The 26224-nt window shown below is 38.0% G+C and overlaps 1 protein-coding gene across 9 annotated transcripts; it reads left to right on the forward strand.

The window, feature by feature from the left end:
- The first annotated feature begins 24 nt into the window (after positions 1-24).
- LOC102150007 (centrosomal protein of 76 kDa) lies at positions 25-24132 on the forward strand. 9 transcript variants are annotated; one of them, XM_070220708.1, is made up of 9 exons: positions 27-392; positions 1398-1553; positions 6048-6134; positions 7180-7257; positions 7640-7735; positions 14691-14744; positions 17663-17826; positions 18949-19141; positions 23860-24132. In XM_070220708.1, the coding sequence occupies exons 1-3, from the start codon at positions 330-332 to the stop codon at positions 6090-6092; spliced, it is 264 nt and encodes an 87-aa protein (XP_070076809.1). In that variant the 5' UTR covers positions 27-329; the 3' UTR covers positions 6093-6134; positions 7180-7257; positions 7640-7735; positions 14691-14744; positions 17663-17826; positions 18949-19141; positions 23860-24132. The 9 variants fall into 9 exon arrangements, with proteins under 9 accessions (XP_070076816.1, XP_070076809.1, XP_070076814.1 ...); XM_070220713.1 differs by lacking the exon at positions 18949-19141; XM_070220709.1 differs by lacking the exon at positions 17663-17826.
- The last annotated feature ends 2092 nt before the right edge of the window (positions 24133-26224 follow it).

The following is a 26224-nucleotide window of genomic DNA, read 5'->3' on the forward strand; positions in this document are numbered from 1 at the left end:
AAGGCGATGGGGTGCCCTGAGGTCGCGGAGTGAGGACCCCGAGGGAGGGGGAGCGGCGGGCGGAGATGATCAGGCAGAGCGGGGGACAGCCCCGAGGCTGGCTGTCCGCCGCAGTTTGAAAATAACAGTTGGGCGCTGCCGGTGTGGCAGCCTCGGCTCTTGCCCGGCCCGGGCCTGACGCGGCGTCGCGCCCCTGGGAGCTGCGCGGGGCGAGCGGCCGCGCCTGCTTTGTGCTCAGCGCTGACTGACGCTCCCAGGCCGGCCGGCGCGCGCCGCGGGGTTGGGGCGCCCGAAGCGGGGAGGATTGGCGGCGAGGCGCCGGCCTCAGCATGTCGCTGCCCCCGGAGAAAGCCTCCGAGCTGAAGCAGCTCATCCACCAGCAGCTGAGCAAGGTGAGGGCCGCGGGCGCGCTCCTGCCCGCAGGGGGCCCCGAGCGCCGGCCTGGCGTCCCTCGGCCTGGCCGCCGACGGCCCCGGTTTGCCGGGCACTCGGGCCAAGGCTGTGAGACGCCGAGCGCGGGATGCGCGGAGCCTCGGGTTTGAAGCCAGAGGACTTTCGAGCCTCGATGGAGGAGCAAGCCCAGAAAGTGCCAGTTAGACGATGAGGCGGTAGAGCGGTGTTGGTGTCCTAGGACAGCGTGAAACGGAAGCGTTTATCGAGCGGTTTCTGGAAGTCAGATCGAGTCCAAGTCGTGTTTGCAGCGGGTTTATAGTCAGATGTCAGGGATTAGAACTACTTTAAGGGTGAACCTTGCGGTGTCGTTGAAGTCGAGCCAGCTCTGCAGTCCTCCAGTCACGAAAGAGAAATTACTGAAGGATTTGTAATGAAAGTATCTGTGATCCTTCGGGGCTCAAGAAGAACGTTGTGTCTTGGGGTGCTCGGCGAAGGCGGTAAGCCGAACGGATGCAAGCTGCCGTTTATTGTGCACCTTGCCGTCTATCTAAGCCTCCCGATCTTGACAGTGCGCTTATTTCCAGATTCATCGAGGGTAAATGAGTTAACTCGAGGTCACGTCTAATAACTTGAAGCCTGAAGTTCATGCTGATCGCCTCCTCCAGATCTGTGTTCTTTTGATTATTCTGTACTCTCTAAAGATTTGTTTTGGTTGAGTGTTATTTGTGGAGAAAGGGTAAAAAGGGTAGTAAATAACCAGTAGAGTTTATTTCTAGAATTTGGACTAGAAAATTTTCTTTTTTAAAAAGAAACTCTTATCTTTGTTCCCATTGAATTCTGGTAACAATTTTACACTTATTATTAGCTTAAGAAGCCTTCCCGAATTTAGTCTGTCTACTATCTCATTTTTTCCTTTGAGTCAGTATTTTAGAAAAAAATTAGCTAATGGGCAATATTTGACCACGTTGTAATGCTGTAAGTTGTAATACGAGTTTTCTTCACAGATGGATGTCCATGGCAGAATAAGAGAAATCCTTGCTGAGACAATACGTGAAGAGTTGGCACCTGATCAGCAGCAGTTATCCACAGAAGATTTGATTAAAGCCCTTAGACGTCGGGGAATCATTGATGATGTGATGAAAAGACTTAATTTTGTTACTGTGAGTGATCTTTTAGGGGAAAGAAATTGAGGGTATAAATATATTCTCATGCTTAATGCTGCGTATAGGATCCACATTTGGGGCCCCTCCTTTTAGTAAAACCACTTTAGAGTAAGACCATTTTGTCTAGTAATATCCTTGGTTCAAGTGTAAGCTAATTCTACCCTTGAATGTAGCAAGTAGGATTATGTATCGATGAAATTGGAGTTATATACCATATTCCTCTCTCTACAGTGACAGAATTTTCTCGTTATTCTCTGTTTGTAACTTTAAGTATATATATTTTAGTCCAGTTAGTTCATCATAACCTAGCTCTTTTTCATTAATATTGTTTTGTAAACTTTTAGATTGGGCTTAATTTTTAAAATAAGCACTTTTTCTGTAATCTCTGTGATTAACAAATTATCGGCTTCCCCAAGAAAATAATTGTTTGCGTAAGAACCTTCAAATCTTTTTATACAAATAGGTCACTAGTGTGGTGGTAGCCTCTCAGTGCACAAATTAGTAAGTAGGCCTTCTTTTGAAAATGAGGCAATAATGAGAAACTGTAACTTCTGTATCTGGGTAATATAATGTAAAAATTGGATGGACTTCATAATACACCAGGGAACAAGTCCTTTTTTTTTTTAAAGAGTTCATTTTTTCCTTTTTTTCCCCAAAGCCCCCCGGTACATAGTTGTATATTCTTCGTTGTGGGTCCTTCTAGTTGTGGCGCCCAGGATACAAACGAATGAAACACTGGGCCCCTTGCAGCGGAGCACGCGAACTTAACCACTCAGCCACGGGGCCAGCCCCAGGGAACAAGTCTTTGACATAGCATCCTTTCTTGATTTTTGAGGTTTATAAACTCATTTGTTAGAAAAATTGACCTAATAAATTCATGTAGCAGCTTCTGCTACATGAATGTCACTTCTTTATTAAAATCAATTCATGGTGGAATCTTAAGCCAAATATTGTATGAGGTTAGAGAAAATTTAACCTCATTTAAGCTATTAAGGATTTGTTTTTAGCATTCTGTGGACACTGTTGGGGTCAACTTAATTCCTTAGTATTAGACTTCAGGAATGACCAGCTGCATATTTTTGCAGGCTTTTCATTATTTTAATTATACTGGGAAAATAAAGGGTTTTTTTTTTTTTTTTGATGTAAATCTTTTTTGTTTTTTTCTTTTTCTCCCCAAAGCCCCCCAGTACATAGTTGTATATTGTTCGTTATGGGTTCTTCTAGTTGTGGCATGTGGGACGCTGCCTCAGCGTGGTTTGATGAGCAGTGCCATGTCCGCGCCCAGGATTTGAACCAACGAAACATGGGGCCGCCTGCAGCGGAGCATGCGAACTTAACCACTCGGCCACGGGGCCAGCCCCGAAAATAAAGGGTTTTTGAGGGAATTTATCTTGTCTTCTACTTTGGGTTCATTTCTTAGTCCCGTTATTGGCATTTCCTTGTTTAACTATAAGTTTTGTTTTCTAATTTGTTTTGATGTTTTCCTGCCTTTCTAGGACAATGTTGATCAAGAACTCCCTTCCTCTCCAAAATAACCTGTTTATTTTACTGATAGACAATCAACGTTGTTAAAAAAAGCTGTGTGTATTTCTTTTTTCTTTTTTTTTTTCAGATTTTATTTTTCTTTTCTCTCCCCAAAGCCCCCAAGTGCATAGTTGTAAATTGTAGTTGTGGGTCCTTCTAGTTGTGGCATGTGGGACGCCGCTTCAATGTGGCCTGATGAGCAGTGCCATGTCCGCGCCTAGGATTTGAACCGGCGAAACCCTGGGCTGCCAAAGCAGAGCATGTGAACTTAACCACTCTGCCACAGGGCCAGCCCCAGTATGTGTACTTCTTAACATTAATTTAGTTGTGGATAATACTGTGAATAGATGTGCTGTAGTATTTGGTAGAAAACATTTCATTTTTTGTTTTTTTTTTGTTTTGTGAGGAAGATTAGTCCTGAGCTAACATCTGCGGCCAGTCCTCCTCTTTTTGCTGAGGAAGACTGGCCCTGAGCTAACTAACATCCGTGCCCTTCTTCCTCTACTTTATATGGGGGGTGCCCACCACAGCATGGCTTGCCAAGCGGTGCCATGTCCACACCTGGGATCTGAACCGGCAAACCCCGGGCCACCAAAGCGGAATGTGCGAACTTAACCACTGCACCACCTGGCCAGCCCCAACATTTCATTTTTTTCCCCAGAATGAAATACTTACATTTTTGTGACTAATTATCCAGAAAAACTTAGATTCTGCTTTGCATGAAGTATGTCTGAGGATTTAATGTATAGCGGAGTGGAAGCAAAAACAGGACCACCTGTTTCTCACGTTCTAATATACTTTATAAAAATTGTATGGCTTTACTTTTTTAATGGGAATGTAATTATCTAAAGAGTACGCTTGCTGAGTTGATCATTGTGTGAGTTGGTTTGTGGAAGTGAAGGAATGTTGGATAAGCAACTGAAGAGCCGTGGTAGCCTACCCCTTGGCTCTGCCTCCTTTCCAGCTGGAGAAAGGCCAGAAGGGAAACTCAGGAAAAGAGATCATATTGTGTATCTGTCCTTCCCCAGGTACAAATTGTCCTGGTATACAGTGAATTTGTTACTCTCTTTCTTTTTTTAGTCTTGGTTTTATTTCTGTGAAGTTATTATTTCCCGTTGTCTTGATCACATTCCTTAAGTTATTTGGCACTTTCCTCATATGTATTGCTATCATTTACAGCTAATATTGATCCAATATTGATCCAATATTTATCTTCAGGTTTGGGGTGGAAAAGCTTTCTTGAACCATCTGCAAGAACCTGAGACTTTACCAGGAGAAGTTTGTTCAACCTTTACTTTATGTTTACGTTTTCTAAACAAACATTTTCTTCTAAACCTGTTCCATTTGCCTGTGGGCCAGATTTTCGTCATAGGCCTTTACTTGAAGTCCGCAGAGAGAGCTTAGATATGGAGCAATAATAAATTGTCATTTAATTGAGTAAATCTTTGTTTTATTGCAGAACACCTATAACAACTTTTACTGTAAGGAGAGATTTATAATGGATGAATCTCTGTAGTTTTCTGTTTTATGTTTTTTCCCCACTGCTGTTTTCTCTATAAACTACTTCTACCCACTTTTTTTATTGTGAGGAAGGTTGACCCTGAGCTAACACCTGTTGCCAGTCTTCTTCTTTTTGCTTCAGAAAGATTGTTGCTAAACTAACATCTGCATTAATCTTCCTCTATTTTATGTGGGATGCCACTACAGCGTGGCTTGATGAGGCGGCACTGGGTCTGTACTAGGGATCCGAACCAGTGAATTCCAGGCCACTGAAGTAGAGCGCTCAAACTTAACCACTATGCCACCAGACCAGCACCTTCTATTCATTTTTTTGCTTTATTTTCTGCTAATTACTTTTCCTTGAAGATTATTTTTGGACTGTTTTAGTGGTTGATTCTTTAGTAATAAACATTCGAATGCCTGTTAGGTGCATGGTACTATGCTAGGCAAGTGCTGAGGATACAGTGGAGAATGAGACATGATCCTTCTCATTTATGAAAGATGGCTAGATTTATGATGTTCTGTAACTTTTAAAAATCAAAGCTTAGATCTGTAACTCTCATTTTTATAACTTTAAAATTATGATACTTGGGGCTGGCCCCGTGGCCGAGTGGTTAAGTTCGCGTGCTCTGCTGCAGGCGGCCCAGTGTTTCGTTGGTTCGAATCCTGGGTGTGGACGTGGCACCGCTCATCAAACCACACTGAGGCAGCGTCCCACATGCCACAACTAGAAGGATCCACAACGAAGAATATACAACTATGTACCGGGGGGCTTTGGGGAGAAAAAGGAAAAAATAAAATCTTAAAAAAAAAAAAGATTATGATACTTGATTCCTGTAATTGTTTTACACTCTTTCTATAAAGATATTTTATACATTTTAGTTTTCAACATAGAAATCTTTACAATATATTTGTAAACTTAGGAAAGTTGTAGAATTATGCCTACAGAATTTTAGATTACTATGATGGCTAATGCACTACCAAAATCTATTATTTTTCCCCCCAGTAAAAAATTTTGCCCTAATAAGGCAGTTCATAGCTTAAATTGTTACCTCCCAGGCGCCGGGTCTTTCAGTTTTGTGTGGATAATATAGTGATTACTTCTGGAGGTTTAGGGATAAAAGTAGTTTGGGGATTAGTGTTGACATAGTTGAAGGCTTTTTATTGTAGTAGCATATACTTTAGTTAAGTATTTTTACAGGACAGATTTCTCTCTTACAAAACACTGATACACATTAAGTAACTAGATAAGTTGTCACAATTCTGCCAGTCCTCTCAAAAGTTAGTGATAGAAGTAGGAGCGTACTTTTATTCTCAGTCTGTCGCACACTTTCTGAGGCATTACCAAATTATTCTGTTTGGTTTTATGTAAGTTTATTACTAGTATCCTTTTCAATAAAAGTCTTCTTTTATGTTGGCCCAACAGAATATGTAATGTGGTGTGATTGTTTTGGTTTATATTTCTAGGTGATGGAACTAGAATGGCTGACTCAACGACAATGTTATCAATAAGTGATCCAGTTCATATGGTGCTAATCAAAACAGACATATTTGGTGAGACCACTTTAGTAGCGTCCTATTTTCTCGAATGGCGGTCCGTTTTAGGCTCAGAAAATGGAGTGACCAATCTTACCGTGGAACTTATGGGTGTAGATATGATGATTAATATCACTGTTACCTTTTTATAGCCACAGTTTGTTTGTAAATACATTTTATGTTTTTTAAATGCCTTTATAAACCAAGAGGGAAACATGTAAAAAGAATTTCAATAGCATTACAATTGGCCCCCAGTGTCATAGTCTTGGGAAATGTCTTGACGAATAGTATGAGTGTAGAACTTGACAGTCAATCTGGCCTTGTTTTAAGGAAAAATTTTTATATGGGAAATTAATATTGAAATTTTGAGGGCTTTTTGCGTTCAAGTTTATTTGATTATATATAAGGCTATAAAGAAAATTAAGATTCTTCACACACATATGCATACACGCACATGCAAAAAACACCTTCACTTTGTTCCACCCCAGAATACAGTACATCCCTGATAGTACCAGTAGCTTCCTACAGCGGCAGTTCTTGTGGGATATGGAGTAGGTATTCTAACCTTTTACGTGTGGGCAAGTGGAACTCAGAGGACCTGACTTGCTCAGTGTCCGTCTCAATGAATAGTACTCTTTGAGACAGAGATGGTGCCTATCTTATGCACCATTGTCTCCTTGGCCTCTTGCCTACTACTTGATAGGTAATACATATGTGATGATACAATGAAAACCTACAAGTGTCTTATGCATAACATAATGGAATGACTTTGGTATTGAAATGTAGTCACAGAATTAAATCTGGCCATTGGACAGTATAGCTTTAGTAATTTAGATTTTGATAAGTCAGACCATGAATGAGTTTTTCCTTAAATAAGAAGTAGAGAAAAAGGTTTTATGTAGGAGATTTGTTTTCAAACGAGATACCCATTATTTGTCTTCAAATGTAGACCTAACGTGATAATCATAGTAATGACCCAGAAACAAGTATATTCTCGTTCAGCAAAGAAATATTAAATAGTTGTGATGTGAAGTATATTTGTTTTCCAATTCTTTAAATCCAGGCATGGCTTGAAAATTTGTCCTCCATGTGCTGTGAAAATGGAAGGGATAAATGGGAATGACTATATGAGACAAAGAGTGTAAGTATTTTCTGAGAATGAGGTGTTAACAGTTGCTTTGACTTTGTTTTTACTGTAAGTCTGGTTGGTATGATACATTTAATGAAGAGAAAAATGAAGAATCCCAAATCCTTTAGGTCCAAAAAATCCGTTCAAATGCGATTAGGAAGTTACAAAATAAATAATCTCCTTATAATTAGATAAAGGTCTTTGTACAAAATAAAAATGAATTTGATTTGGTTCATTTTTAACATGAATATTAAAGGTAATGTTGAATATTATCTTCATTCCATGTAAGTGGTAAAAGCACAGAATTCTTAAAATTAATTTGGTTAGACTTTGGTTGACTAATGATACATAATATTCAAACCTCTAAAGTTATAAATATTTATTTATATTTTAGGCACAGAATCAAAAATTTCTATGGCAATTTTAAATCTGAAACTTGAGATGAACCTCTCCTCAATCAAACGTTGCCTATAAAAAGTACTAAACACAGGTAAATAATGCTGAATTTTTCTTCTTTGTATATTTGTTTTCATAGTATATTTACCTGTTGATCCTAGAAAGTACTCTCATTTTAGAAAATTAGAATTAGTTTTAAGCAAGAGAATAACAGTATCTTTTATTATTTAAAAATGTCTGTCTTGGGAGAAAAAAGATCACTGACTATTGTGCAGAGACTGGATTGTACTGGGGAAAGTATAGGAACAAGGGAGTCAGGAGGTTCTTACAGACGAGCTGATGGCAGCTTAGAGTAGGGTGGTGGTAGAGACAGAAAGAAGTGCATAGATTTGTTACATATTTTATAGTAATGAATTAAGGAAAATGAGTAGAAATTGAAAAAAATTTTAATTTCACGCTTGCTTTGGAATGTCAGAAAACTGCAGAGAAATGGCGTTCTTGTATATGCTAAGCAGTGGTGGAGAGAATATACGCAAATTTGACCCTCACAGAGGGGTAAGATTTTTGCACAGGTTTGTAAATTGTATTAGAAAAGCTTCACACCTCTATTTGAGATTTACTGTTGTATATGTAAATTTCATTTAACTTGGACTTGTATGGTATATTTAATCCAGATGAAAGAAAGTTTATTTGTAAACTAGAATACTAATTTTGTAATACTCTCTTCTACTGAGTAGGTGAGCAATATAATACAAGGTTTGTTTTCTTTTGCTTTTCATTTTAAATTATTGTTTTTTTAAACTCTTTCTTGAATATATTTGATTTAAAGTGAATGAAAACCTATTTTGTTTAATTTGGAGTGTGTCCATGATTGATACTTAGTACTAAATAATTAACCACTAGGACACTTTGCAGTTTATATGTAAAGTCGGCTTTTATGTGCAGAACTTGGGCTCTGGGCATGTATGCTTTTTTGTTAGGGTTTTTTTTTTTTTAAGACAAACAGTACTGCTTGTCGTAATTCTGTATAATCAAGATCTCCAAGCCAGTGACCAATAATATTTAACTGCAGCATTTCAGCTATATATCTCTGCCTCTGTTTTTCCTTATCCTGAGCCCATTTTCTCTCATTACCAAACCAACATAAAATATAGGATCAGATCTGTATTTTTTGTAACTTATGAGGAACATTCAATTATTTTGTGTGTATTGAGCCTCATATATGACTGTATGACTATATGTAGTATTTTTTTAATATATTTCTCAGATCCTGTGCATTTGTGTAGATTTTAGGACAGGCTAAAAGTGTTTCTAGATGAGGAATTTCAGAATGGGAGACCCCAGTTAACTATTATTTATGTAGTTTTCATAATTTTTTTAAATTGTAAAAGTAGTATAACATTATCAAAGAGAATTTAGAAAACAGAAGGGACAATTGTATGTAACCTACTTTAATTTAGCCGTTGTTAGCATTTTTTGTTTTTTCATCCAATCATTTTTCCTATGTATTTCCTTAAAATGATCATGTATGGATACTATAACTCATTGTTTTAAGTTTGAGTATTTTCCCTAATTTATTTGCATTTCCTGCTGTATGATTTGTCAGCTTGTCTGTTCATGTCCTTTAGCAATTCATCTTTAAACTCTTACTGCTTTTCTTTCTGTGTTGTATGAGTTCTTTATAAACTTTCAAATTTGAATGCCCCCTCTTAATGTGTACATGTTATGACTATGAAATTTGTGAGCACTGACTTTGTAAAATAGTTGAGGCTCTTCTGAAATTAATGTATTTTCTTTTCCCCCCGTTGTTTCAGCTTATTGGACTAATGATTAAAAGTGAAAAATTTAATAATACTTTTTAATTGTAATTATGTATTTAAATATTTAACAAGGAAATAATATGAAATAATGAAACAAAGTGAGTAAATGGTATTAGTTTACTGAAAAAAATCCACATACATACGTCTGTCTGCATGCACACCTCATAGCATGTCCTCTTCTGCAGACCTGGTTTATGATAAGTTTTTAAATTGTTCATTAACAGTGTCTTCTCCAAGAACTTTTAGTGTGTGCAGCATATATATATATATGTATCAGGTGGAAAGAATATGTTTTTGATCATGTAACTTGCACATTTTGAACAGCACACAAACATACACGTGTATGTACACACACACACTGATTCAAACAGGTCCACAGCATCCAGTTGTGCAGGCCATGCATTGCGTAAACATACAGTGCCCATTCATAGCGTAAGCCTCATAGATTTGTACATTTATTGTGGCAGTTTTTCAGCAGATGACAGTAAGTGCCTTCAGGAAGGGGCCCTCTTCCTGATGTACACAAAGGTACCATATGGGCTAGCCATGACCTTGGACAGTTACCTTCCTTGTGCTGCCTCCTGATGTGACAGTCCTGAGTTCTGTTTTGGATCTCACTAAGTATCCAAGAATGGAAGAGAATGAGGTTCAGAGGTTTGGGCAGGGGAAGGGGGAAGCAGTAACTGTACCCAAAGTGTCAGAGCCGGGCTGAGCACCAGGCCTGAGACTCAGCTTTCAGGATCCAGACGTCGGGTTTCAGGGAAGAGAACATTACTGGTGTGAAGTCTTTTACACCTTGAGAGGAGAGGGCTTTGTAATGCTTTTCACGTCAGAGGTCCCCGTCCATGGGTGTGTATCCAGGACAGTTAAATCTTTAATGACATGTTACCTTGCTTCCCTTAAGTCAGGCTGGTAGAAACCATAGTCTTTCATAAGAACCGAAGACAGGCTCTTCTCCAGGAAGGAAATTTCAAAGAGCCAACAGTGTTTCTGGGATATTCATACCTTCCCTGTAATCTTTTTTTTTTTTTAATTTATTATGTCATATTCGTATAAACAAAAGAATAAATGTAACCTACGTAAATTGTGCAGCATAACAATAATTGGCTCCTCAGCTTATAAATAGAACATCCTTAGAACTTCTGCATCTAACTGCGTGCTTCCCATTTTATCTGTCTGCCTTCAGGGCCGAGCTAAGTAGTATCCTGAATTTTTATGTAAATTTTTCCTTTGCTCTTTTCTTTGTTAAAATAGTTTTATCACATATTTATGTTCTTAATTACCTTTTGCTTATTTTTCATTTTTATAAAATTGTGTCATAGTACTCTTCGGTGACATAAGTTTTTCAGTCAATTCTGTGTTTCTAAGGTTGATAATTGGTTTATTCATTTTCACTATACAATAGTTTAATTTTCCATTGTATGAATATCTGTTTTCTGGTCAGTAGATATTTGGGGTGTGTCCATGCTTTTCTTTCTTATTAACAATTCTGCTAAGAACATTTCTGTACATAGCTCCTAGTGCCCCCGGGAAATAACATCTCTAGGAATGTGTTTATCTCTCTTTGGCTACAGTATGAAATATATTGCACATTGTGACACAGTGTACACGCACCTGTAAATTTGCAGGAGAGTGTGTGTACCTAAAACAAAAATTGCACACTACAGTCCTCACCTTTCAACCTAAAATGCATTCTAATGTTTTAGTTTCTATTCTCTACAACAAATGCTAGTCTGAGTGTAAGACCCAGAGACTGAGCCTGCACTCTGAAAAACACTCCTCTCTGTCTGAAGTTTCTCAAACTTGAATGTGCGAAGGAAGGTTCCACCTCAGGAGGTCAGAGGGGGCCCTGAGCACCTGCATTTCTAATGAGCTTCCCGGTGCAGCCACTCCTGCTGGGGGGAGAACTAGGCTTTGAGCAGCGCGGCGTTAGGCTGCTTCCCGAGCTGCTCTGGAGGGAGAATCACTTGGGCTGCTTCATAAGATGCAAGTACTGTGGCTTCATTTCAGGACCAGCAAATCAGACTCTCTGGGGAAAACGCCTAGGAAGCTTGATATTTAAAAAGCGTTCCAGATTATTCTTATCATCAGAGAAGTTTAAAAGCACTGTTCTAGGGCATATACCTAAGCATGTAACTGCTGAGTTGTTGGGTATTCAAATATCTACCTCACAAGATGATGCTAAGTTGTCTTCCACTGCAGCTACACCAGTTCACACTCTCATTGATGTTGACCTACATCTTGCCGGCAATTAGTATGAGCAGACTTCTTAATTTTTTGCTGATCTGATTGTTATAAAATGGAACCTCACTATGACTTTAGTTCATTTGCATTTCCCAGATTAATACTAACCTTGAACATATTTTCCTATGTTTGTGGTCTGTTTTTTCCTCTTCTGTGAAATGCCTGTTTCTAGCTTTCACCTATTTTTCTTTTGAGTTGTCCTCTTTTTTTGTGTGATTTGTGGATGTTCTGTATGTATTCTAGATATCTTTCCTTTGTTAAATGGTTGCCAATATCTTCTGCCTATTTATATCTTTTGTGCTTATTCTATTTGTTTTTCTTTTCTTTCCAAGAATAAGCTTATGTCTTAGCTTTTCACTTTCTTTATGGTACAACTTAATAAACATAAGCTCTTGATTTTAATGTAAATAAATTATCAAGCTTTTCGTTGATACTTGGCACTTTTTGTTTCTTATTTAAGAAATATTTCCCTACCCTAAGATCAGAAAGATAATCCCCCCCATATTGTGGTACATTTTTTTAATTTGGTTTTTCATGTTTAAGCTTTTAATTCAGAAGGAATTGATTTTCGTGTGAGACACAGAGTAGGAATCCACTTTCTTTTTTTCCAAGATGGATACACAATTTTCCCAGCACCATTTTCTCCCCCAGGAGTCAGAATCAGAATGCCACCTCTGTCATATGTTAGGTTTTTTCCTGCTCCATGTCTGTTCTTTCAGCAGTACCACACTGTTTAGTTACTGTAGCTTTGAAATAACTCTTGCTGTCTGATAGGACAAGTTTCTCCACACTGCATAACATTCCATTCTCCAGGAGTGTTAGGACTATTTGGAGGCCTTTGTTCTTTCTTTCTTTTAGAATGAACTCATCAGATTTCTCAGAACTTTTAATTAGATTTTGATTGAAATTGCACTGATTCCACAGATTACCTTGGAGAGAACTGATACCTTGATAACACAGAATCTCCTTATTCATGAACAGTTATTTTGATCCTCACTAATGCCTTTCAATAAATTTTTGGGTTTTGATGTATTTTTATGTATTATTGCTGTCTTGTAAGATTTATTCCTGAGTATCTTATGTATTTTGGTTCTGCTGTAAAGCATATTTTTTAAAATTAGTGTTTCAGTTTGTTGTTGGTATGTAGAAGTACAGATGGTTTTATATTAATCTCATGTTTAAACACCTTGGTAAACACTTGCTGTTTCTTATAATTTGTAGATCTTGCGTGTGCACTAACACATTCACATTGTCTGTGTATAATTAGAGTTTTGTTTCTTCCTTTTTGATTCTTATACCTTTTATTTCCTACCGTATTGGCTAGAACTTCAAGGAAAATGTTCAATAGAGGCAGTGCTAGTTCGCGTCCTTATATTGTTCCTCACTGTTACCATTAGGAACAATGTTTGCTCATCAGTTTTGTGAAATTTCATTCTATTCTTAATTCGCCAGAAGTTTTTCTTGTAATGAATAGACATTTTAACAAATGCTCTTTCTGCATCTGTTGAAGTGGTCATATGTTTTTTCTTCTTTAATTTTTAATGTGATGAATTACAATTATAGACTTTTTTCTTTTTTAAAGATTGGCACCTGAGCTAACGTCTGTTGTCAATCTTCTTTTCTTTTTTTTCCTTCTTCTCCCCAAAGCCCCCCAGTACATAGTTGTATATCTTAGTTATAGGTCCTTCTCGCTGTGCTATGTGGAACGCTGCCTCAGCGTAGCCTGATGAGTGGTGCCATGTCTGTCTCAAGATCTGAACCAGTGAAACCCTGGGCCGCTGAATCGGAGCATGTGACCTTAACCACTTGGCCACGGGGCCAGCCCACGTTTATAGACTTTTTAATGTTAAACCATCCTGCTTAATCTAACTTGGTTATGTAGTGTTATCAGTTTCATACATATGTGGCTGAATTTGAATATTTATTTAGAATTTATTCATCTATGTTCAAGAATGAAAAGTGTTGCTTGCACACATTATGCTTATTTGGTTTTGGTATTAAGATAATCAATTCTTCGTATATTCTAAAGCTATCTTATTGGGTGGATAAAAATTTACAATTGTTAAATCTTCTTGTTGGAGTGAAACATGATTCTCTGTGTCCCTTAATTCAGCTACCCTGTGTTTCTTTTGATTAATATTTGCCAATTATCTGTTTTATATTCTTTTACTTTAAACTTTCTGTTTACATGTGGCTTAGTTTTATTCTCTATAAACAGAATATAGCAGGATATTGATTTTACATTGAGTGTAATTCTCTAGATCTTTTAATTGACAAGGTTCTATTTATATTTATTGTCATTAATAATGTATTTGGACTTGTTCCTATCAAAATAAATTCAAATATGCTAGTATTACACTTCTGGTTTTTTTAGTATTACACTGGTTTTTTCTGTGATTGTATTAGGTTTTTAAAAGTTATTTTATTCTTTACTATTGCAAAAATTATCACTCTATTGCAATTTTTATAGTGGTCATTCCAGAAAATTTGCCATGCATATTTAACCAAACCTCCATCTCACACACGTCCTTCCTATGATGTAAGGATCTTAGACCTTCCTAACTCTGCACATCACCCTCCCTGTTCTTGTCAGTAGTTTAGTTCTGTATTGTTTTATAAACCCTCTCAAATTTAGACACTGTTGTTATTTTACAAACATAAGCTTAGATATTTTTTTGTTCTTCATTTCTCATAGCATCTTAGACCTTCCTTCAAATATAATTTTTTTTCTTCCTGAAATTTATTCTTTATTGTAGGTTATTGGTAGTAAACTCACTCAGTTTTGATTCTTTGAAATCATCTTTATTTCACCTTTATTTATTGAAGGATAGTTTTGCTAGATATACAATTCTAAGTTCATATGTATTCTCTCAGCACTAATGATACATTGTTCTCTTGTTTTCTGCCTTCCATGGTTGCTGTTGAGAAACCTTCTGTCCATCTAATTGCTGTTACTTTGTAAGTGATAATATCTTTCCTTTCTAGATGCTTTTAAGATCTTCTCTTTGATTTTGGTGTCTGTATTTAACTACATTATGTGTAAGTATGGACTTAATTTCATTTATCCTCTTTTTGATATATGTTATATTTTCTGTATCATTTATTTATTTATTTTTGAGGAAGATTAGCCCTGAGCTAACATCTGCCACTGATTCTCCTCTTTTTGCTGAGGAAGACTGGCCCTGAGCTAACATCTGTGCCGATCTTCCTCTACTTTATATGTGGGATGCCTGCCACAGCATGGCTTGATAAGTAGTGAGTAAGTCCGCACCTGGGATCTGAACCGGTGAACCCTGGGCCACCAAATCAGAACACATGAACTTAACTGCTATGCCACCAGGCCTGCCCTTATTTTCTGTATCTTTTAATTTATGTCTTTTGTCAATTCTGGAAATTTCTCAGACATTTCTTCAGGTAGTGCCTCCCATCTGTTCTCTCTGTTCTCTTCCTAGAATACCAGTTAGAAATAAGTTAGGTCTTCAAATTCTGTCCTCCATGTCTCTCTCTTATTTTCTATTGCTTTCCTATTTCTAGTTCTCTGTGCTGTCTTCTAGATAATTTCCTCTGATCTATCTTCTAGTTCATTAATTCTCTTCTAAGTTGTGTCCAATCTTGCTGTCTTATCCATCCATTGAGTTTTTGTTATATTTCAATTTTTTTATTTCTAAAAGTTATATTTAGTTGTTTTTGAAATTGGCTTGGTCATTTTTCATAGTGACATGCTCATTTTTGTAATTACGTTTTTAAATTTGAAAGTGTGACTTAAAGTTTTGTGTACTACATATGATAATTTTTGGAATCTAAATCTAGTGTTTCATATTTCTGCTGACTCCCACTTATGGTGGCTTGTGTCTAGGTTTTTGGTCATCTCTGCTAAAGAGCTCATATTTGGTTCATCTTTGTCTTTGAAAACAAGGGGTCTGGGACTGCCCTGTGGCTTAGTGATTAAGTTTGGTGCACTTCACTTTGGTGGCCCAAGTTCAGTTCCTGGGTACGAACCTCCACCACTTGTCAGCAGCCATCCTGTGGCAGCAACCCACATACAAACTAGGGGAAGATTGGCACAAGTGTTAGCTCAGGGCGAATCTTCCTCAAGCAAAAAGAGGAAGATTGGCAATAGATGTTAGCTCAGGGTGAATCTTCCTCAGAAAAGAAAGAAAAAACAGGGGACCGAATTTAGGGATGACTTTTTTCATAGAAGATTTGTGTTCATGTCTGCTGGGATCCAGGAGACAGCACTGATTATGGATGCTTTAAGACACTTCCAAGTGTCTGGTATTTACCTAGGAGCATCAGGTTTAGCTTCCCTGTGGTGCCCCTGGCCCAAGGGTTAGTTTTTAGATTGCAGAGCTGATATATGTTACTCTTTAGATTACAGAGCTGTCAGTTCACCTTACACTTCGTTTTAGACAAGGGACACGGTGTGAGGTGCCACTGGAGACACACCACATCCTGTCCAGTAAAAATATTATCTTATGCTGGATTAGTTATTTTTAAGTAGGAAAGTCCTTCTATGTAAATGATTGCCATTTTGTTGTAATCAAAAATCTTAATGATTATTTTAGGGATATATTATCCATCAGTTTATTAATTTACCTAATTCTCTACTTGATGAGTTTGAATTTTTTATTTTATTTTACTTTGATACAAACACACTTAATGATGTGATGTGACGACTAGTTATTGGGAGATATTCTTAACATAAACACTTATGAAACAGAGTTGCTATAGCCAAAGAAAGAAACGGCTCTATACATAATAAATTTTGATTGCAAAGGTTATGTCAGATAAATGATGCAGTTCATAAAATGGCCCCACATTAGCCTTAGGTTATTTACATTTTACTGGAACCAGTACCAGTAATTCAAGATCTATCCTTCGGAACTGGCATTAGTTTTATATTCTTGAAAGAGAATCTCTTTGGGGGAAAAAGAAACATCTGAACATTGTTTTCCTTTTGGAGAGCAATTTGACCTTATCTGGTACACTTAAAGATGTGCAGACTGGATAAGCCAACAGTCCTACTTTTCTGTTCACCCAAAGGAAACTGGCCGAGGGGACATACAGGGAGGCTCATCGTACACCACTTGTGATAGAGAAGGAGTAGACTCACCTTATCCGTCCTCCAGTAAGGGGAGGAATAAGTAATCTGTGGTTTGTTTATTTAATGGAATTCTGTACACCAGTTAAAGTGATCTGTATGGTCTATCTGTAGATCTAAACTAGATCTGTATGTTTCAACTTGGCTAATGTTGAATGAAACCTCAAGTTGAAAAGAAAGGTAGCATTTAAGTAAATTTTAAGCATCCCAGATATATGTAATAAAAGTACAAAAACCTGTCTGGGAATTATACATAATAACCTTGAGATGCCTGCAGAAATGTGCCAAGGATTTATATCAATAATATTTTATTTCTTTGAAAAAAGTGTCTGAAGCAAAACACAAATGTTAACATTTGATATTAGTAGGTACATAGGTGATTGTTTTATTTCCCACTTTTCAGTGTGTTTTAAAGGTTTTATTACTTAAAATTTCGAAAACCTCACATTAACATGAACAAAGAAGAATGTATTTAACAGAATAACGTCTTTCAACCATTGTGGGACTCCTGGCCTTCTTTTGTACAGTTCATCAATTCAGGCAGAATAAAGTATGACAAATCCTGTTGCCGTTGAGTACCTTATCAAAGCTGGTATTTCTTTCTTTCGGAAAGTGTCAAAAGTAAATTGTTTACTGCCTCTTTTTTCCACCTCCATTTAACAAACTCTTTACTTAAGAACATTAAATTTAAGAATTTTTAAAAAAAATTATCCTAGAAGACTTGGTGACATTATCCTGAAACCAGACTCCTTGGGTGACTGACGAAAGGCCCAGGATGTATTCTTTTACTTTACTTTTTAAAGGTACAAACCAGACCAGGAGCTAAGCAAAGCATCTATGCATGTTGTTGTTTCAGGGTCACCTAACGCTGCTAGAGAACGCTCCCTCCAGCCTCTCCATGGTTGCTCCTGGTTAGAGTGCATGTGCAGCCTTCCCTCTTGCCTGAAAGGATCTGCGTTCTCACTTAGTGTGTGTCCTAGTTTTGTCATGTGCTATAGTCCTTTCCTTTTCCCATAAAACGTGAGTAGGAATTCCAGCTTTCTACTCTGATCGAAATTAAACTGATCAATATAATCGATATGTAGATAGTCTACTTCCCAGCAACATAGGGTTGTAGGTTACTTATCTTTATGATTTAGGCCAAATTCAAACCAGCACTTAGAAGACACATTGTGGAGAACATGTGCATCCTAAACTAAGAAATGAAGTAGAATGTTTGATTCTGTGTAAGGCTTGGCGTCGCTACCCTTTCATTCATTTATTCAATAAGACTGTGCTTCATCTCTTAAATTAGTACTATCTTTGAAATTCAGTCTGTTATTTAAGAAGACACTATTCTTTAATATACGATTGTGTGATATGTTTAAAAAGAACAGATCATTTTCAAGTGCATTTCTTGATTCTAATCATGATAAATGTAAGAATTATTAATGTGAAGAATATTTTGGTAGAAGACGCTATTCAAATTCATATAATTCTTAGGACAAGTTTTAAATTATTCGGTTACATCACAGGTATATAGATACTTGTAGGTAGCATACATTAAAGACTGATACATTTCAAAGTTTCCAACTTCACTGATAAAGGGCACTTTTTAAATTCTGGAAAACATTGACTAGTTAAAAACTATAGCTGTATCACTTGAGAACAGTGCCATGTGCCTGGAATCCTTGCTGCTTAGAAATATTGAATGACCGGGTAGGTCAATAAAATATTAGTTAATCAGGTCTTTGCTCTGATTTAACTGAATAAAGTAAGTAAAGCTATTGCTTTATTATTTTGTCACTTTCCTTTGTGTGCCTGGTGAGGCAGAAATAGAGTAGTTGAAGGTGCCAAAGAGGGCCCACCGTGCAATTTTGGTTATTACTCCTTTTATGGTAATAGACCTCTGGATAGTTCATGAAGAGAGAGAAAAGAGAAACCTGTTAGCAAGAGCATTGGTTTGTAATCTGTGTTTTTGATTATCAATGATAGGATCCTAAAATTACACCCAAATATCTCTCCCAAGTTCTGAAATTGAGTTTCTGAAAAAGCACTGGAGTAGTAATAGAAGGTAGAGTGCAGAGTTCCAGAGAAATGAGCTGTGAATTGAACCTGCAGTGGAAGTTGATCCTAACGGTCAGTTTCTACCCTCATTCGTAGAAAAACAGGACTGAATGTAGAAGGAGCCAGGATCACTGATTAAATAGGATGCTAAAGTGCTGGAGGCTAGAACTGGCCTTGCAGGTCCCTCAGGTCAAGGTTGCAACTATCAGACTTCTCTGCTTGAAACCTGGCTCAAACTGGCAGAAAGAGAACAAAATGAAAAATGCTGCTCATGCCAGCAGAGAAATCGGTAAGAACTCCCTGACTAAGCTTCAGCCACAATAGCCATTGCACTACTTAGAGAGGCCATTCTAGTCTCTTATCATGAGTCAGTGTGCCTAGATTGGACACTGGTGTTTGATGAAGTGATCCTTTGCTAGCACGTGGTGGTGGTATCAGGTCACATATTCCACCTGCCCCCGCTGGCAGGGGCAGGAGCTGTGTTTTCTGAACCTACTGCTTGTGCTGGAAGTTGTGCTGATAGGGTTCATCTGCCTTTGCCCACTGGCCGCAACCACTTGGCACATCACACACACATGTGCAGGTGCTCTGGTGCTCGTCCGCTGCCTTGGCCAGATGGGGTGGGATGGGCGCTTTCTTTCACATGCTGATGGGCCCGCTGTGCACTCACAGGTAGTTCTCCTGGTCTGCTGCACTTGGTGGTGGCACCCATGTAGTAGCTGAGCTGCACCACTCAGTGTGGAGCATTCCAGCAGGCCAGGCTGCCCCTCCAAAAGCGAAAGTATTCATGCTGGCCCGCCTCTTCTTACAGTCATGTGCCAGATGCTGCATGAGGACCCACGACCTAGATCACTGCCATTGAGGGGAGAGAGGGGATCCACTCACCTCCTTCTACTGCTTCCCAGGGCTCCAGTACCCCCACCTTCAGACGTGTGACTGCGTGGATATCTCAGTTGTCCTATTGTGCTTTGAAGGGAATCCTCTGTTGGTTAATGAATGTCCATTTGGTTGTAACTTAGGAGGGGAAAGACTAAGGGAACAGCTCACTGTATCATGATGCTCTCAGCTCTCTCCATTCTTCTGTTGATCCCAACCATTCTAAATGGCTATGTATGCACCTCTCTCCCCCTGACAATAGTCTTTATCTTATCACCCTGTTTGTTTCTTGCATGGAACTTAATGTTTAAAAATTGTTTACTTATTGTATATCTCCCAAGCTCCCTCCCACCCTAGTCCAGATTCCTGGCTACCTGAGGGCAAGACCTACATCTACCTACTGACCCCAGGGCTCGCAGAATGTCAGCATTCAATCAATATTTTGAATGGAATGAATGAATCTAAACTCATGATGGAGAATTCATGGTGGACAGAGATAACCCTATGACATTTCAGGCCAGTGAAAGTTTATGAGCAAAAGCAGTGTCAGAAAAGCCCAGTGTTTGCGGGGCACTAAATCTTTATCACCTGACCAAGACAGAAGAAAATCTAATGTCATCATGTCACATATTCAGAAATAAGTTTGGAGAAGGTGTAGGTCTTAAACACAAAGCTAGGGATTTTGGACTTTGTCCTGTAAGCATTTGTATCCCATTGAACTTTTTAGTAAGGGAGTAAAATGAATAAGATTAACCTAGCTCTGGCGGGCAGTGCTAGTTCTTATGTTAATTATACTGTATCATAATTGCTGGATGCTTCTCTCCTTCCCCACCAGACTGTTAGCTCCTCCAGGGCAGGCACCATGTCTGAATCACCATATGAGATCCCAACTCAGAGCAGGATGGTTGGTACATAAGAGGCACGCAATGAATGTTTGGAATGGGTGAATTCATTAACTAATAAACTTTGGGGGAGCAATTATGCTTCCGCAACTTAAATCTGCCTTCTCTGATCTACCCTTTTCTTTGGAGGTATCAGAATGGAGGTCAAAGTAAGCAACTAAGCACAAAGTGAGCAACTAAGCACACAGTGGTGATAGTGTTGCTGAAGTCCCTCCCACAGCAGCTGCGTGGTAGACATGGTCTTGTCTCTTGACTCAGAGTAACCTCGTGAGGGAAGTCTGTGAGAGGGTTACCAACAGATGTGCCGCCTGACTCTGATATTGCCATGCACTATAATGATTAATACATAACAGAAAACATTTTCTTGCCAAAGCTTAGTTGACTCAATTTTAATATTCTTTTAGACAGATCTCCTTACTTATAGTGACATGGTATAAATATAAGAAGAAAGAATGTCAAATATCACTTCATGTAATAACAGTGTTACTGTTCATGCACATAAATTACATTTACCTATTTAAAAGCAAGCAAAGTGCTCAGTTTTGCAATTTAACACTTTTAGATATGCCACATTTTAAAATTATGTCATTACAACTGGTAGAAGTTAGTAATCACCACTAAAATGTGTTTTCTTGAATTATTGATGAACTACTTATAGTAAAATTCTTTAAAAAAATCATTTGAAAGGGCAAAATTTAAAGGCACCTTTGTTACATTTATTTTCACACGTTCCAGACTCATCCGACATCCTTTGAATACCTCTTATGTGGCAAATATCACGAAAACTTCTATAGTTCCACTGTCCGAAATGGCAGCTCCTAGTCAGGCGTGGCAATTTAAACTTAGGCTTTAGTTAATTAAAATTAGCTAAAATTTTCAGTTCCTCAGTCTCACTAGTCACGTTTCAAGTGCTCCATAGCCACTGTGGCTAGCAGCTGCTGTATTGAACAGAGCAGAATAGAACGTTTCCATCATGACAGAAAGTTCTATTGGACAGCATTGCTCCAGAGAGAAGAAGTAAATACGACCCATCATGAGCACCAGTCATAGCATCAAGAGCTACTGACGCATGTCTGGGATTTATTTTTAGAGTAGGTATCTTTGCCCACATTGATGAAAATGCTTTAAAGTGTCCTCGTTCTCAGTAAACAATAATTCTGTTCAGTGCTAAATCAAACTATGGCCACTGAAGAAGAGATGTGGCCTTACCCTTATCAGGTTCTTACCTGTTTGAACTAGTTGTATATTTTGTTTTAAGCCAACTGTAGTGTAGTTTTCCAAAATGACATTTTGAAAGCAAACAACTTCAAGGTATTAGCTTAAACCTGAGCTCATCCTTTATGTTCTAATCTACTGGCTTTCAGTTCCTCTGTCTATAAAGGGAATAACTCATAACAGTTATGAGTTCCTGTGCCCCTTCACTGGACCCAGGAATTGAAGAGTCTAAGTGCGTAGGAGAGCTTATCCTAAAGTGTCTGACAGTGCATACATCAGAGGGTTTATTGGATAAAGATGCAATCTTGGTCCATCTGCTCCAGACATTTTATCACATTCTTATTCTCTTGCAGATCACCTAGAAAGCAGATAGTTCCTTTGACCCAGAAATAGGTTTAGCCAATCAAAGCGGAAGAGTTTCAAAACTGAGAAATGAAACCCATTTTCTGTTCTTTGGATTGTATCCGGGGACCGCATACTCCTGTACCATCTGAGCTAGCACAGCTAAGGGTTTTGGACCTCCAGCAACAAATAAGTTTGCCACCAAAATATCAAGTATTGTGCATTCCTGAATTATGCATTTTATCAGAAGTAACATTTTTGTACTTTTTCATTTCTATTGTCAAGTACACAAAGCTCACCCAAACTTACACATTGTATTCGAATTAATATTTTAGAGTGTCTGAAAATCAGGCTCATGGAATTAAAGTACTACAAATATTTATAATTTGGGAGCTTAAGATCATCCTGTGTTGGAAAGCAGCCACTGATTAACAGTTTGCGTTGGAGGACTTGGACAGGAGCAGAAGGTTCTGTTCTGTGCACTCTTAGCCACTTCACCGTCCCAAGTTACCAGAGCAGCAGTGTTGGAAAAATCTCTGTAATGAGCCATGAATGACTGCGTGCTCAGCAGAGAGACAGCAGTATATGGAGTTCACTTCCAGAAGGATCAGCTTTCCTTGGTATTTAGTAGTTTCACCCTTAGTAGTTTCAAGTCCTGAAGAGAGAGGTGACAACAGAGGGGTGGCACCAGGCACGCACAGCCTCTAGCCTTTTGCTTGTTGAGACTCAATTACGCCATCCAACAAAAGACACAGTTTGAGAAATATTTCTGGGCATGTGCAACTGCAGAAAGTGTCTTTGTGCTTCAGACTAGAGGAAATGGAGTTGACATCTGGTGTGCGATATGTAACAGCAAGAAACACAATTCCATGGGCATTTTCTTTTCTCATTTTCCCTTTGGGTGTGAGTGGGGAAGTGTTTGAGTTTGACTGTTTTGGCTGGGGGTAGACGAGAAGGAGGCGGAGAGGGGCTCACTCTTTTTATCAGTGTTAGCTAAATAGTATTTGGCCTTGATTTTTGTATCTATTGCCCCTCGTTCCTAGTTCTGTAAAAGTGTTTGTTTAGAAGTGAGGAAAGGGAAGGACTCCTAGCTAGAATACTGTAAGCATTCTAATAGGTTTTGAGGGAAGGAAGTTTGGAATTTTGTCTTTAAGCATTAAAGCTTGAGGGGAAATTTTTCATTGTGTAATATTTTATTTATGAGCACAAACTTGACTTCAAGTTTAATGTACTCTTGATATTTGATATAAAGCATTAGGTTTTAAGAACAATATGGAAAGTTGGGAAAGAGGAAGAAATTCTTAGGAGGTCAGAAAAATTAAAGGTCGGGAAATGACACAGGTTGTACAGATGAGTGAGTAGAAAGACTGCTGGACCTGGAATCAGAAAATATGCGTTGTAGTTATAATTTTTCCATGTACTTCCTGTCTGATGTTGATCAAGTGAATTTATCCCTGGATATAAATTAGGATGATATTATCTAGTGCATGGATTTACCATGGAGATTTAAAGAATTGTGTGCCAATGTGTATACCTTCTAGCCCTTTGTTTTTTGGTAATTTTCCCTTGTGGAAACCATATTTCAAAGATTATTATCTTAAAGAGGATATTCTTTCAGAAAAAATAATTTTTACCATTTTTAAAAAATTTTACTATTATTATTTTTTTTTAGGAAGATTGGCCCTGAGCTCACATCCATGCCCATCTTCCTCTACTTTATATGTGGGACGTCTACCACAGCATGGCTTGCCGAGTGGTGCCATGTCTGCACCCGGGATCCGAACCGGCGAACCCCAGGCCGTCGAAGGGGAATGTGCGAACTTAACCACTGCTCCACTGGGCTGGCCCCTGGACTCCGGTTTTCTACTTTCATGGACCTCAGATAGAGTACTACTCTCAATACAAAATGTAATTCTGTTATGAATAAAAATTAATTTTAAATAGATTTGGAGTTAATTTTTAATGCTGAGAAAATCCAATAAATGCAACTGAGATGTAGCCTATGTTTTTTACATAAAAGCTTTTTATATGTAAGGGATTTAAAAATCCTGTATTTTTGAGAAGATGATCTCTATCATTCTCATCGGGTACCTGTCTATACCTATGGGTCTTAAAAAGACCATGTGCCCTTCCACATCACAGCCTCCCCTTCATGAAATGAATTCTCTTGTCCATGGTCATGACAGAATTATCAAAGAGCTCAGCTGTTATCTTCTCGTGATAAGACTTAACAATCTAGAAAACAAATAATGCCAGGAAATGGCCCTGGAAATAGGATTCACATTGGCAAGAGAACTAACCTTTATAGAATTATATTTGCCTGACTCTCTTTATCTCTTTGAATTCTCATAATAGCCCTAGAGGGTATTTTCCTATGTCGAAAGATAAGTAAACTGAAATTACAGAGATAATTAATGTGCCGAAGGTCTGATGCTGGTTAAAACAAAACAACAAAAAGTCAAACCCAAGAAGTAACCCTTTCTTACTTCAGTTCCCATATCTTTCCCACTCTCATGCGTTCTCTGAGAGCCCACAAGTGGGCACTAATTTCAGCGAGCCTCTCTGGCTCCAAAAGTCCTCTTCCATTCCCCAGATGGATCTTTGGTACACGAGAAACCTTGGCTTAGATGGAAGAAGCATAAAGTTCAGTTTTATGATCCTAGTAATTATTGCTTAAATATGCATTTGAAGTAAATGTGTTTTTGAAGAAAAGCATACGTATAGAAAAGTACACAAATCATAATTTTCACAAGCTGACTACACCCATTTAGTGAGACTCCAAGTTGAGAAACAGAATATTACCAACAATTTACAAGCCCCCCTCATGCCCTCTGTCAACTTAAGATCGAAGAAGTCAACACACACTAGTTTTAGCAGTTGTCCTGATACTCTGTGTAGGGTATATACAAAAGGCTGTTCATGATCGGTTGATAGCTACAATTTAAGCTAAGGGCACTGTGTTCTTGATGTTCTTTGTAAATGAAAGTAGAAATTATTTGTTCGGTATATGTACTGAAAAATAACTTTAAAACCTTTTGGTAACTTTTCTGAAAGCTTAGAGTTTTGCTAAATTAAGTTAAATGACAGAAATTTATTAGGTATGCTATAAGGGGGGAGATATTAAACAAGTTAGGCTTGTTATGCTAAATTACATGGGAAGCATTGTCAAATAAATGATGATAAACTTTCTTAGGTTATATTGCATGGATAGATGATAATGATGAAAAAAATTCATGCATTTTCAAAGAAAACTACTTTATTTGAAGCAGTAATAGCCTAAAGCAGTGTATAACCTATTCTGCATTTCCGTGTAGCCCAACAGATGGAAGAAAACTTCCATTTAAAAATTTTCCTTAAATTAGATTTTTGGACAAGGGTGCTTCCTTAGCAGTCTGCAGCTCCAAAATCTTCTTTTCCCTTTTTTTTCCCTTCAGTCTTAGGAATCAGGTATTGTCCAGATAAGAGTTCCTGGAGAGGTCCCAAGATTTTTGAGATAAATAGGGAAGGTTAGTTAGTTATCAAGGACTGACATAGCCATCCAATTACATTACCTTTAATTTGTTTCTTTCGCTCTGGGTACGTAGTTTTATTTTAGCTTAGTAGGAGGAAACCTAAAAGAAATTCCTGCTAGGCTCTGAATATCAGCTTCCAATTTGGCCAAATTTCTGATCATAAGTTACTAAATCCTTTCAAATATCTTGTCACGTTTCAGCCAAGACAAACAGTAAATATTTCTGGCAGTACTAAATAACTCCATTAATTTTTAATTCTAGATTCCTCTTGACCGTTTAAGGGAATAATGTAACTGTTTAACAGAAGACCTCGCAGAGTCTTGTTAAATCTAGGAGGGGCCCACACGGGACCTTCCTTCAAAGGTAGATATGGGGTAGTCTGTAGGGCCATTAACAGACTTTTGTATATCTTTCTTATATCTTATTTTTCCGTTAGCTTTTTGCACCAAAACTTTCAATAAGGCTATTTTGGTATTTTTAAGCCTTCGCTTTTAAGTACACTTCTTAAATGATCTTATCTAATTG

This window comes from Equus caballus, chromosome 8 (assembly GCF_041296265.1).
Source record: "Equus caballus isolate H_3958 breed thoroughbred chromosome 8, TB-T2T, whole genome shotgun sequence".
NCBI lineage: Eukaryota > Metazoa > Chordata > Mammalia > Perissodactyla > Equidae > Equus > Equus caballus.